The sequence below is a fragment of the Trematomus bernacchii genome, unplaced genomic scaffold (assembly GCF_902827165.1).
Source record: "Trematomus bernacchii unplaced genomic scaffold, fTreBer1.1, whole genome shotgun sequence".
Taxonomy (NCBI): domain Eukaryota; kingdom Metazoa; phylum Chordata; class Actinopteri; order Perciformes; family Nototheniidae; genus Trematomus; species Trematomus bernacchii.
The window spans coordinates 167417-182668 of record NW_022987561.1 but is presented as its reverse complement, the minus strand read 5'-3'; the positions used below and the strand labels follow the sequence as shown (position 1 = coordinate 182668).

The 15252-nt window shown below is 40.4% G+C and overlaps 1 protein-coding gene across 1 annotated transcript in view; it reads right to left on the bottom strand.

Moving 5' to 3' along the window:
- Window positions 1-5502, bottom strand: part of LOC117477428 (nck-associated protein 5-like) — a 126255-nt gene extending 120753 nt beyond the window's left edge. Inside the window, exon 1 of the mRNA XM_034124085.1 lies at window positions 5338-5502. Within this exon, the coding sequence (XP_033979976.1) occupies window positions 5338-5456 (119 nt within the window). The 5' untranslated portion in view covers window positions 5457-5502. The remainder of the gene's footprint in view (window positions 1-5337) is intronic.
- Between the last annotated feature and the right edge of the window lie 9750 nt (window positions 5503-15252).

The window sequence follows — 15252 nt, the reverse complement described above, 5'->3', positions numbered from 1 at the left end:
ATGATTAAAATGGATTATAGCAATGTCCTTGATTGGCCAGACCCCACGTAGAAAACACAGACACCATTTTCCTTGGGGTATAGAAAATGCGTGGATTGAGGTAGTGGAAGGATTGGAAGTGATAAAGATGAAGCAAACACATTAAAAGCTAAATATCAGGGGTATTCAGATAAAAGCAGGCTTTGATAGCCAAATGATGCTTTGTCTTTGTGCTGTCAGCTGCCCTTACATTGCTAGTAAAGATATTCATTTGTTTTAAAGAATCATTAGCAAATGTAAATAGCTCAGACAAATGACTAAAACTATCATGGCTGTTGAAGGACCATGGTGATTGGTCAGTGTTGCAGTACTTTCTCTAAGTTTAAAAGTGAGGTTCTTTTGGATATGTCCTATATATATATATATAACATAACTGGTAATCAACATCTCATCCAATAGGATTTTACTTGGCAGAACCAGTGTTCATATACAGTAAAGCACGGGAGTCTGATTTGCTGTCATGGGCTGATGTCTGTAAAAAGCAGCGCCGTGGTCAATTTTCCTCACCCGATAAATGTGTTGACTGTCACGTTTCTTGGTTGCTTGGTTTAAAACGGAAATGAAACACTTAGTGACCGTTGGACATCACAAATGCCATTTTAAATATGCAATGACATACTGGTTTACCAAGTACTGGTTTGGTGAGGACACTATTACTGTGCTTTTTTCATGTATTTACATAAAGCTGCATATCATATGAACAGGACACATTTAAATGCCTACTTTTATGATAATCCAAGGGCCTCTCCACAACTGAAACCCCTTCAGGACTTTCCTCCCTCGCTCTAAAATCCTTGTGATTTACACCAAAAGCAATTACTGTTATGTTAAACCTTATGTTGACCTACGCGGAGTGACACGCGTCAACGCCTATAGTCCACACGGCCCCCAGCCGGCCGTCCAGCCAGTCGGCCGACCAGCCAGTGGGGGGGGGGGGGGGAAAGGATATAATCAAAGAGGCCAGGAGGACGCTGACATCTGGGAGTCTTTGTGCTGTAGGCCTAATTAGATGCCAGCGTAAAAAGGGAGGAGGCGCGGTGGAACAGTGTGTGTGCGTGTGTGCGTTTGCGTGTGCGTGTGTGTGACCACCATGGGGAGGTGTTTGAGGTGGGGGGGGGGGCTCCCTTTTTTAACATCTGCTCCAGGAAACAAGCGAGGACCGAGCTGAGGTCCCACAGTCCTAGACAGCTACCAAACTATAACGGGGATAATGTGAGGGGGATAACAGCTTAATGATAACACTTAAACCCATTGAGAGATGGCTGTACAGAAAACCTGGATAAACGGTGATAATAAGCCCAGATTGTCCATGAATATGGATTGTCATGGCTCAGAATTGATACTGTTCCTTTGTACGGCTTAGAAGAATTAGGCAGCTGTGCATTTATTGCAATCAGCAGCCTTTTACTGGCACTATCATCTTAACTTGTAGCCTCACTAATCCTTTCCCTACAGTAAAAGGTCTGCTGAAGAAACACTGTTGCTCCACCCGTTTGGCTTTTGCCTTCGCAGTGTTACAGAGAACACACTCTGCCACTAGTGACAATACTGCCCTTTGTACCTAATACAGTCAGGCATTCACCCACTCATATTCTCATTTCACACTGTGCAAAGAGTCGCCACAAGTAAGACATCTTTGTCATGTTAAGTTCAAACACAGATATCAAGAGGGTGAAGTTTGTGCCTTGAACTTTGCCCCCTGTTCTCATGAAACAGAACCTTTCATTGAAGAATAATTGCAGCGGAATTTGCAATAAAAGAAAGTGCTTTTTTTTTCCCATTGTGATGCAATTTAGTCAAGGGTTATACAATAAATGGAGGATCAAATAAATGTAAACAAATATTTAAATGGCCAAGTGGGCGAGAAGAATGAAGGAGGGAGAGCCAAACTCTTAAGAGAAGGGGATCCCATTCATGCCTTTTGCTTGAGTTTTCAATTGACGCACACATCTATTATAAACTTGGGCTCAGAAAGAAAAACGTCTTACCCAAACAGTGACTCCGACCTCCATGATCAATACCACACCGCCCCAAAACAAGAGCAATGCCAGGAAGTGGCAGGGCCTGAAAATGGATGGGATTGGACATTGATTGGTGCACTCCCTTTGCCCCGGGAACCAATTCATTTTGTCTCCATGCCCTGTGTCTGCCTTGAATAAATGGGGGGACTGAAACGGGGTCAGCGCAGAGACTCCCCCATGGTACAGAGCCCAGTTCTCTCTTTATTTTTCTTCTGAATGATTCATCCAGATTGCCATGTCCGGGGAGAAGAATGAATGACCGGGAAGATTATACCTTTAATTCGCCCTGCTACACTTGGGGGGGAAGTGGGAGGGGACGTTGGGGTAGCCATTACTTTCCGTTCATTGAGGAGAAAATTGAAGCATGCAAGTGTCTGATGTGGGGTTTAACGTGCGGAGAGGGAGGTCCATCTGTATTCTAGCAGCACAGATGGTGTATGCTGATCGGATGTTTTGAGTCCCTCTGCTGGCCGGCCTGTCTGATCCTGCCTCTGCATGTGTCCCGTACAGTTGGCACGACCAAATGTAGCCTGGCACGCATTAACATGGAATTATTGTGTCTGAGAGCCTCCAACAATAAGCCATATTTGACACAGGTTTTGTTTTTGTACTGTCAGCAAACCAATCATTAAGCTAAATGTCTTTTTCAGTGTGTACCCATTCTCATACCAAGTTTAAGTATTTATTACATAGGTGTAAAAATGAGAGGCTTACTGTCAAAGCTAATAGGTCAATTTAACAGTCCCTTTAAAATTAGCAATGATGCTGTCGTGATGTGTTGTGATTACGATGTTGCTGTTATGATCAAACAGCATGCTCTCGTAAATTATCCGGACATTTAACCCAGATTATCAGGGGAAGTATGAACGTTTGTCTGTATAACTGGGTGTCTGAACACATGATTATTTGCTCATATCTTTAGTTAAGGACGGTCTTTTTTGCTGAATAAACAACCAACGTCCTTTCCCACAATGAGAACGAGTACAGTTGTTGAGGGTGTATAACACATGTGTGCAAACAAACAGGCATATGGATCTTACTTTGTTTTTTAATAAAACCGTCTGTTGGTCCTTTTTAACAAAGATCAAAATTGGTTAAGCTTATGAAACCAGCCCCCATTTTAAGATCTTCAAATTGCTGTTACTGATTGTTGAGTGAAACCACAATGCTTCTCCTAACGCTTAAAGACAGGGAAAACCTGACTGAAGGAGTAAAGTTTGATCCTGCATATTAAATGAGGAACAAAAAGAGCTTCTTATCATGTTCTCAAAACTGAGAGACATGCGGGAGGATCGTGTGGCATTTATAAATCATGTGGCTTGTTCGCGATAAGCAGCCAGAAATGTGATACCTAGTTTTTCTGTTTTAATCTTTTATTCACCCTCATCACCAGATGCTCTAGTTCTGTCTAAAAAGAGATTTGTGTGAGGGACACATTTGACAAATTTGCATGGGGCTTTCTCATCCAGTCTCTTTGAAGAGTTTGATCAATATTTGACTCAGCCTACTTGTTTAACAAAGCTTGTCAAACATGACTGATGCGCCGTTTTATCAGCACGCCCCGACTGAAAAACTGGTTATGTTATACTATGCAAACACCTAAATGACTTCCGAACAAAAATCATGACAAACAAGATAAAAAGGGAAACTATCTGCTAACGAGACCCCTTTAATGATAAAGTTTCTGCATGCTAGGACTTGTCTGAGCAGCTTTAAATCATGTTTAGTCAGCACTACTTAGCAGGCAGTTTAATGTGGGGGTTTAAAAAGGGCGGGAGGGGTTGGAGTGGAAAAAAAGAAAAAACAATGAATACAAAGTCGTCATCCTCTTCATGAGGGGAGTCCCTGCAATTCCCTGTGCTTATCCCACCAGATGCGTAGGATGTTGTAATGTACATCCTGGGGAAAAAATCAACTGAGCTTCCTGTCGAGGGACCCTCAACTGCTTTGGCCAGCGTGCTTAGACTCTCTGCTGAACTCTCTCGTGATAACGCTACAGGTAGAAAAAGACAGAAAAATACACTCCAAAGGCCCAGGGGTGATGCAGTATGCCAAGAGAGGGCAGAAGAATTTTCCGACTGTTATCAAAATACACAACCCTATCCCCCCCTTCTACTTTGGTATGCGAGCATCATGCGATGGGCAGCTCACTAAATAAGTGAACACACACATTTCAACAGCAGGCTGCTGACAGCTTGAGAAACAACAGTGTGTTTATCTTTCTGCATGTTTTCCTGCGTGCCGTTTCTCACAGCAAAGATCTGCAAACAGCAGCTGTCACAGTTTAGTGTTCAGAGCATTTGAAAACAAGCAGAGAGGATCATTTTAACAGTCATTCACAATTAACATTCAACAGTGTTTTAGAGGTAAATGGGATTTTTTTGCAGCAGTCATTTTGACATGTAGTACACTTAATGAACATTGTTAACGTTAGCAATATCACCTGTTGTGTACTGCTATGACAAGTCAAAATGTCTGTTGTGAAAGTCTAGTTTGTGCTCATTTTTGACAGTCTTATGTTGGAAGTTACAGGAAAGCTTATTTAAATGGATTCAACTACTTTTGAATGTTGATGTTGTTGCTGAGCTTTTCTGCAGCTAGCTAGCCAGCTAATAAACTAACATAAATAAAACTAGCTTATAAGCTAGCTAGTTCATTTCGGTGCAAGCTAACACTTATTTTTTAATACAAATTATTTTGTTTCAAGCAGCCTAAATCTACAGCTCACATTTATTTTGCCTATGTAAATCGTTAACAGTGCCATGCAAATGACAAAACATTTCATTTGTAGTTTTTATTTTGTCCAGGGACAATTAAAGAGAATACCACCAGGGTTAGAGGCTAATTGACATATCTTGTTTACCTTGGGCTGGTTGACAAAACATACCAAATAAACTCTTTAAACAGCACTTTAAACAATTAAGGCAATCATTGGTGGGGACACTTGTTTTAGCAAAAATATGACGCTGGTTATAAACACTGAAAACATTGCCTATCTTACATTAAGGGCTTCAGTTTGCTAGCTAACCTATAAGAAGCCATACTTATGTTACTCAGCAGGTAACTGCCAGTATGCTGCTTTTCTTGAGAAAGTGTCACTTGCCAATATGACTGTCAAGCACACTTTTAAACTGTTTTAAGCACATGCTCTTCTTCTTGCCACATCCAGTCATGTTCTGCACTGACTTTTGCACACTTCTCCCTAACAATAAAGGAAGGTGAATAATTTCAGCCTCCTATAATGTCACGAGGCAAACAAGCAGGATTCCAAACTTACTCTGAGCCGGTTGGATCCTCTCCACTCAACAGCTCTGTAGTTCCCAGACTCTCAGAGGTGTTTTGGTCAGGAAGACAACCTGATGATGTGGAATTTCCTTTGAGGGCAGCTGAAAACATGCTGTCGTAAATCCTCCTGGAAGTGTTGCAGGGGGGGAAGCCACTCACAAAACACACACTCTTTAAACACTATCTGTGCTGCTGGAAGTCTGCAGCAACACCCAGCAGACTTGTAAATACAGAGGGGGGAGTAAGGGAGGCGGGGAGGGGCGGGAGGATAAGGAGCGTGGTGAGGAGAAGTTCCACATTACGTCACCAGCAGCTGTTGACAGGCCTGTGTTTATTAACTAACTGCCAGGGCTCGAGGAGTCACACCACATGCCTCGAGCTCTAACACACAGCTCCACACACACTGACAAGACAATAGGCTAAAAGTCAACTTCACATCAGCCAGCACCAAACATTCTCAACCATCCGACTCTGCTCTTTCGCAGGTGTGTTTCTCATTGGCATAAGCCACGCCCCCTGACCCATATAAGGGCATGTGTTGTGTGCAAATATGTCACATACATATAAGAATTAGAGAGATGCTTTTAGTAGTGCAACTGAGGCAGTGTTAAATCCAATCAAACAAGTTAAAATGATATTTTAGAGGAACATAAAAAAGCATTGATGAGCCGTTTTTAAGCCTTTCAGAAGCTTAACACAGGCAATATTATGTACAAAGAGTTGTTATAGACTTAATTGGGATCAGTAGTATTTCCTAAATAATCCTATTTTCATAATTTCTTTAAAACATTTCATCATCTAATTTTGCTTATATGATATTCCTGCATTTTTCCCTCAATTGTAAAACGTTTGTATTGTGCTTGGTTGGAGTGCTCTCGAAGACACACAAAAAAATGCATTTCACAAATAAGAAAACATTTGTGAATCCTAGAAATCAATGGGTACAAAATAAAACTAGAACAAATTGTGGATACAAACATTAATAAGAGGATTTTCTTTCACATATCACTTCCTGACTTTGATATGAGAGACATGCAACTATGTGCAAGTAACCACAATGTGCAGACACGTGGATGCATGCTTATTTCGGTAGTCAAAATGCTCAAAATCTCTCAAGATTGAATTTCTCAGTTAGCTCTGACGCTGTAACCTGTTATCTGTTCACTCTGGCCATGAGACTTGCTGACTAGACTATTGGAACTGTTTTTCTGACTCGGATAGCAGTAATGGTATTACTGCGGAGCGAGAGATGCATTCCTCAAGTGTCTCGGCTTGGCAGGGTCCCCAGCCTGTATTTCTCCATCTCTCTTTCCCTTCTCATTTAAATGGAGGCACATGACTCCCAGCTTAACTGCCAAGAAGACTTCTTTATGCTTTTCATTGGTTTCTCTGCAGGGCGCTTGCTTAGCGTGCTACATTCCTAGCTGCCACCCATCTTCGTAGCCCACAAGATGTCTAATCTACTTTATCTAAGATTCACATTTTTTAGTTTTTGTTTTGTTTTTTTTATTCTACTATTTCAACAATTAGACAGTTTATACATCCGAAAAAACAAACAGTAGAAGCGGGAGGGCAGAGAGCATAGCTTATACAGAGGTAGCCCTCCCGTTAGTCATCCTGTTGCAGGATAAAGACAAAAAAGATAATTCCGTAATTAAATACGCACACAGATAAACAACATTATATATATATATACATACACATGTACATATATACATACATACACCCATTTCCAGGGTGAAAATAAAATACTAAAGTAAAACAAATTAAAATTCCTACAAGTCCATGTTCAGATAACAAGACAGTTTCATTTCTCATCCTATTTTTATATAAACTATGATAATTAAGATAATTATGATAATAGTTATTATAATTATAATTATTTCTGTTTTTATCATTAATCGATATAATCTTTTTTGTATTACTACTTAAATACAAACTTTGAATGTTATACATGTTAGACGCTTTTATCCAAAGCGACTTACATACTCAATACTGTGGGCAATCCCCACAGGAGCAATTTGGGGTGAAGTGTCTCAGGGACACAACGACATGCTGACTGCAGTGGGGTTTGAACCTGTGCTCCCCTGATCCGAACATCAACGCACTAGTCCACTGCGCCACACGCCTCCTTATATTATTATACTGTGAACAAATGCTCCGCTTCAGCCCATCTCTGGTGCATTCCTTGCGGTCTAAAATGCAATAATTTCTCCCATAATTCCATTCTGTTGTCGCATTCCTCCCCTCTAAGCTCACTGCATTGCAACATTGTTAGCTCTCGGAGACTGAGTGGGCTGACGACATTGCAAGACTTTGAGCTGTGAAGAGCTGAAAGACAAAAGAATTGGCAGTTCTTTCAAAGCATAACGAAGAGCCAGACCAAGCAAAGAACATAATCCCAAATCATCACAGACATTCAATTAAACCTAAATGTCAGGAGCTAATCAGTTGCTGGCATCAATTGTTATGAAGGAGGAAGATAATAATATTAGGAAAATGACATTTCCGTTTTCAGCATTTGATCATGCAAATCTTTGATTTCTTAATTGGACGCTTGTGATCTATTCTTTGAGTCAAAGAGAAAAATCCCCAACCAAAGGAGAAAGATGTATCATGCGGAAATGTTAAACCTTCCACCAGACAAATAAACATCAAAGACAGATACAGCTTTGATTTGTGGTCCCTGTTAATGTGTTCACTGTCATTGCTTTTAGTTGAACATGTTTACAGGTCAGTCATAAACCTGAAAGCCTGACAGGTGAAGTCTGCTGAATTATTTTGTGTGTGTCTTGTGAGTCTACATGTGTGAACAACACTTGTGCGCTCTTCTTATTTAATACATTTTTTAAATCCCTCTCCTATCACATCCTGTCTTCCATATCTGCCTCCTCCTTTTGCTCTGACATGCTCATGAAGTCAGGAAAGAAAAACACTCTCCTTAGCCCTCGTATTTTTTAAAGTGAAACTGTCATCTTGGCATCACAAGAAATCCGTCTTCTGGGGGATAAATCTGATAAGTCTTAATGGTATATTACCGGAGGTGGGAAGTAGTGGAGTACAAATACTTCGTTACTGTACTTAAGTACATTTTTCTGGTATCAGTACTTTACTCCACTACTTATTTTTCTGAACACTTTTTACTTTTACTTATATTTTAAACACAAATACCTGTACTTTCTACTTCTTACATTTTCCAAACAGGCTGGTTCCTTTAGTTTGAATGTGTGTTTGGTGGCGTGATCATTATTATTTAGAGTCATTGCGTGCCTATTGATTTGAACACGATCCGTGTATCCATCATTTCCTGGTCTTCTCTAAAGAAGAGGGACCAATGAAAACGTTGTCATGTTGCCGTTGTTCAGCATGGAAACATTCATTAGCTAACAATGACATTATTGTTCTATTAATATAAAGGGAGGTCAGGTACTCTTTAAAACAGATGGTAGTTATGGGTACTTTTTACTTAAGTACATTTCAAAGCCCTCTTTACTTTTACTTGAGTAAAGACGTTTAGTCAGTACTTTTACATTACATTACATTACTGTACATTGCATTTAGCTGACGCTTTTATCCAAAGCGACTTACAATAAGTGCATTCGACCAGGAAGATACAAACTTGAAGAAAACAGAATCATATAAGTAAAATAATCAGGTTTCATAGACATAGAGCCAAAACATTTGAAGTGCTACTCAACTGGCTTTAGATAAGCCAGTCCTTTATTAGTATATAAGTGCTTTGTTAGAAATTCTTTTTTAGTAATTCTATCGCTCGAAGTGGAGTCGAAAGAGATGAGTTTTCAGTCTGCGCCGGAAGATGTTCAAGCTTTCTGCTGTCCTGATGTCAATGGGGAGCTCATTCCACCATTTTGGAGCCAGGATAGTAAACCGACATGTTTTTGCTGATGGGAACTTGGGTCCCCCTCGCAGTGCTGGTGCAGCGAGCCGTTTGGCCGATGCAGAGTGGAGTGCACATGCTGGGGTGTACAGTACTTCTACTTCTACCAGAGTATTTTTAAACACGAGTATCTGTACTTCTACTTGAGTAAAGGATGTGTGTACTTTTGCCATCTCTGTATATTAAATTAACCTGTTGGCAGCTGCAGTTCTCGCCAACACCTTGCACATACATGAAAAAGCACATGTGTGTGTTCCCTGAGAGTGCAGCAGGGATGTAATGGTTAATGATCCTCAAACACACGTCTTGACCTGCGGCACATCCGGATCCATTCCAGGCATGAGGTCCAACTCTTTCATGTCACAGGTCAGAGCCCCGCAGGAGCATTGAGGAAACGATATTCTGAGAGAGGAAGGCCATATATTCTGCAGAAGAGAGAGGATGCAAGACGGGTCAAAACATTTAGTAGGCCTATGCATGCTATAACTTTCCCACTTGACATTGCAAACATGCCTACGCTTGGGTGAAGAAATTGCCACTCCTTCAAGCAGCTGCTGATATTGTGCAAGTAAAAACATTAACATACTTCATAGCTAAAACAGGATGAGACTCAAAGTGAATGGGGCCCAACTTTCGTGAAAACACACTAGGCAGTTGTGGAAAAAGTACTCAGATTCTTAAGTAAAAGTACTAAAAGCACACAGTATAAATACTCAATTTCAAGAATGTATGACATCAAGAATGGAACTCAAGTCATTAATAGTAATTAAGTACAATATGGAACATTTACTGAAAGAATTAGGAGTAAAATTACTAATTTCGAAATGTAATATGTTTGAACAAAAAATGTTCTGTTAACCCACTCAGATTTTGGTTACTTAAATATAAGGTTGGATGGTTTAATCTATACCAAATATTCGTAACGTTCTTCGTAACGGTACGTCCACACGCACACATAGTTGCTTCAACGCACGCTGCCGTGTGGACGTACCGTAAGTGTTGTGTGTCAAAATCATACTTTATAAGTAACTACATCCGTAAAATAAATGTGTTGGAGTAAAAAGTAAAAGATTTCCTTCCAAAAAGTGGAAGTATAAAGTCAAATGAAAATATTCGGGTACTTAAAAGGTCTCCTATCATGCAAAATGCACTTTTCAATGTCTTTTATACATAAATATGTGTCCCCGGTGTGCCAGGGAACTCACAGTGTTAGAAAACAAAACCCTCTCTCTTTTCCTCCGTACCCACATCTCTAAAAACGGGGGAACAACAGAGCTGATCCAGATCCATACTGTTTAAGAAATAATCCTTAGTGTGGTTTTGAACATGATATGGTGTTTAATCACGGCAGCATTTAGCTGTATCTGAGACCCATAATATATGCCTACAAATAGCATGATAGGAGATCTTTAATTTACATAGTTACTTTCTACCACTGACACTAGGAAATACTTAAGCACAAACAGATGCATAAATAGATAAACACCCCCTTCACATCACCCCATCTCCTTCCAGGCGTGTTAGGCTGCTTTATCATTCAACCACAATGTCTCCCTTTTGGATTCCTAGCTATTGCGGTTAAGACCATAGCAGTCATAAAGCAGTCAGCCCTGCTGCAACACTTACTGCTCCTTCGTGTACCTGTTTTTTCTGAAAGCATTGAGTCCTATCAACAGGACATTTTGAATGAGACTTCCTATGATCTAAACAGCAGACAATCCCAGAGGTCTACACGCGCTGTAACAGATACAAATGTATGAGGAAAACAAATCTGAAGTCTGCTGATTCAGTTTCATGCATGACGTGCTCCAACTACTACAGAAAGTGGCCCAGGGATCATTTGCATGCCCAAATAATGCTGGAAAATATATTGAATCTGATCAGACTTGTGATATCATTTTTTGCTCCAATCACGGTCTCCCTCAAGAATATTTGCTACGCTGACATGTTGGAATGCCACATCAATGTTATTTGCAGCTGCACCGGGAACCCTGTGATCTGCAGAAAGCGTCTGTATGTGCATGTTTAGCGGAGACTCCAGAGAGATGGCTACAGTACATACGGTAAAGATTTCATCGTACACAAATCAGAGAAAATTGCAGGGTTTGCGCTGATGTCAGCTACTTTGTGTCGGCAGGAGATCAGGCTAAGAACCAATAGGTAAAAGCAGTAAAGATGTTCTCCAGCTCAGCTCAGAGATATATTGCCGTGATAAATTGTGGTTAGCCTCCTGATGTTGTTTTGAAGATCCCCGCAATGTCTGATAGTATTTTATATTTAATCAGCTCAATGTTTTTTGCACAGCAAGCAAAACTGGGCCTCCTGCCAAGTCAAAAAACTGAAATCATTTCATTGGATTACAGTCAATATTTCCCTTACATGGACAACTTTAAATGTTTCTGTCCAGTGGAGGAAGAGCCTATCTTATGGCTGTCTCATGCAGTTTTCTCCCCTCTTTTGGAGGTAAGAGGATGGGGGGAGTCAAACAAATAGTCCCTGTGTTCTCACCCCGTGTTTGTATGCAGTGCCACAGCCAGGCTTCCTGCCAACTTCTCCTCCTCTTCCCCCCGGATTGCAAAAACAAAGACAAACCACGGTCACCTCCACCCCCCCTGCACCCCAAACACAAAAGGAAGGCAGAGAGGCTGGGTGCGTTTCCCCCCCCCATGAACGTGCCCAGATTAGGCCGAGGCTGATGATGAAGACGGCCGGTGAAGAGGTGAAGGATGAAGGGGAGGATTTGAGGTTGTTATTTCACGGACAGTGCCCTCCACGCCAGCTGGGACGAGGAGTGGCATCCTTCGCTTTCTTTCTTTTGGGTTTTCTCCATCTCCATCCTTTTATGCTTTCAATGAGAGCATTGTACGATCTGCAGGAAGGATATATGAGGTCCCATTTGGCTGTCATTGACATGCAAAAAGAGTGACAGCTGACGGGATCAGTGGCCTGTAATTAGCCGGGGATATAGGATATAGACTCTCACCCATCTGTGTCAAACCCCAACATCTATAAATGTATAAAAGATAGACAGAATATGTACAGTATAAACACCAAACCAAACTGCCATGACTGGAGTTATCTTAAAGGTCTCCAATCATGCAAAATGCACTTTTCTATGTCTTTTATACATAAATGTGTGTCCCCGGTGTGTCAGGGAACTCACAAAGTGTCAGAAAACAAAACCCTCTCTCTTTCCCTCCGTACCCACATCTCTAAAAATCCAGATTTGCTGCCGATATGACGTAATATCAGAAATGTGGGCTGGCTTTACACCCACGGCCCTATCAGAAACGTCGCTATCAGAAACAATGCGCGACGTGTTTTGGACGTAATATGGTCTTTGTTTACATTAGCAACCATCGCTAACTCTCAGAGCTAACCTGTACTGGAGAGAGTATGTGTGAAAAAGCAGGAAATACTCACCTTGTGGTAAACCCGCAAGAGAAGAAGCATTTGAGCTCCATACTGTTTCAGAAATAATCCTTAATGTGGTTTTGAACATGATATGGCGGTTAATCACAGCAGCATTTAGCTGTATCTGCGTAGAATTCTCCTGATCAGATACTCAGCTTAAGCTCCCCCCCCCCTCTTTTTATTGTAAAGCTTTAAACCCAGAATCAGCACTTCTCTAACAGGGCTGAAATAGAGGGGTATGAGGGATGTCTAAAAAGCATGATCTGTTTGACATCATAGACATGTTTTTTATATCTTTGTATATATCTGAGACCCATAATATATGCCTAAAAATAGCATGATAGGAGATCTATAAGGGTTATCTATTAGGCTACGTGTGAGGTTTCACACTGGCCTCCCTGGGTGCTATAAATCCAAAGGCGTGAACTATGTGGTTTGGCCCCGGGTGGCCCATATATTTAAAGAAGAAAAAAAAAATGAAATCCCTGCAGTACTCAGGGGAGAAGTTTGGATGCACAACTGAGACATTCATCCACGAAAGACACAGGTGTGATAAGCCGACTGTGAATAATAGCTGCGTCTCCTCACACCTCATAAATCACATCCATGCTGAATGTGGAATGTGCTAAAAAGTGTCTTAATATGCCTTTTGGGTTGTTATCATGCAGAGAAACCAGGGCTGTTATGGAGATTACATCCATGTAACTATAGAACATTTGTATTACTATAACGTATTTACATGCTTTTTAAACTGACATACACAAACACAGCACATCATTAACCCCTTATCATGTAATATATTGCCCAAATTGACATATTTTCCAATTACTTTCAGGGTTAAAATTCAAATGTAAGTCAGGCAGCTCATTTGTTTTCCTAGCCTTGGTTTTAAAACCCGCATAAACCCGATTTTTCTGCCAACAAAAACAATCTATAAATGCAAAATTGAGATCATTTGTCACCTAAACATTTCTATTGGTAAACTTGTTTGTTTGCTAGCAGCCTTTTCACACAACCAGAACAATATAGAGAACTAGCATCACATTTAAATTTGATATATCTGCCTAATAAAGGTGAATTTAGGTGAATTGAACTTCCCAGAGACAGAATTCCAGGACCTCTGGACTGACAGCTTGTATAGTGACTACTTCTTCTGAAGAAACCTTTGTCATTTCACTCCAACTCTCCCTTAGGCCACTAATTGTTGTTTTCACATTTCTCTTTCAGTTCAGGTTAAACAAAAGAGATACAACTGCTAATTAGTCAGCTTTAAAGATACATTCTTTTTCACTTGGGACTCGATTCCAGTCTGTATGCCGACAGAAAGACTGATATCAAGTTTCCATAACAAAGTATAACTTTTTTCACGCATGGAAAAAAGAACACTGAAAAAACTGAAACGTTGTATTGGGTAATACAGAGATGGCAAAAGTACACACATACTTTACTTAAGGAGAAGTACAGATACTCGTGTTTAAAAACACTCTGGTAAAAGTAGAAGTACTGACTAAATGTATTTACTCAAGTAAAAGTAAAGAAGTATGGGTTTCGAAATGTACTTAAGTAAAAAGTTTTCATTGGACCCTCTTCTGTAGAGAAGACCAGGAAATGATGGATACACGGATCGTGTTCAAATCAATAGGCACGCAATGACTCTAAATAATAATGATCACGCCACCAAACACACATTCAAACTAAAGGAACCAGCCTGTTTGGAAAATGTAAGAAGTAGAAAGTACAGGTATTTGTGTTCAACATGTAAGAAGTAGAAAGTACAGGTATTTGTGTTCAACATGTAAGAAGTAGAAAGTACAGGTATTTGGGTTCAAAATGTAAGAAGTAGAAAGTCCAGGTATTTGTGTTCAACATGTAAGAAGTAGAAAGTACAGGTATTTGTGTTCAACATGTAAGAAGTAGAAAGTACAGGTATTTGTGTTCAACATGTAAGAAGTAGAAAGTACAGGTATTTGTGTTCAACATGTAAGAAGTAGAAAGTACAGGTATTTGTGTTCAACATGTAAGAAGTAGAAAGTACAGGTATTTGGGTTCAAAATGTAAGAAGTAGAAAGTACAGGTATTTGTGTTCAAAATGTAAGAAGTAGAAAGTACAGGTATTTGGGTTCAAAATGTAAGAAGTCAAAGTACAAAGTCGTCAGAAAAATAAGTAGTGGAGTAAAGTACTGACAATAGAAACATGTACTTAAGTACAGTATCGAAGTATTTGTACTCCACTACTTCCCACCTCTGTATAATAATATTAAGTTGAACCTATATACCTTCACTGTAGTGCAGCTTTAAGGTAATGAAGAAGATCCATGCTGTTTTGTGATTACCCTTCACTGTCCTAAGGGTCTCACACTGAAAAACAGTGTAAATGTGTGTGTGTGTGTGTGTGTGTGTGTGTGTGTGTGTGTGTGCATGGGGTCAGGGTCGGGGGGGTACCGACATACAAGTTACCGTGGCGATTAATCTCCTCTTTCAAACTTGGGTCTCATCTGAAGATGGGCCTTCTCTTTGAAACAGAAGATCTGGGATTGTGTCAAACCACCGCAAGGGTCTCGGCTCGATCAAAACCACCGATGACAGTTTGCTGTT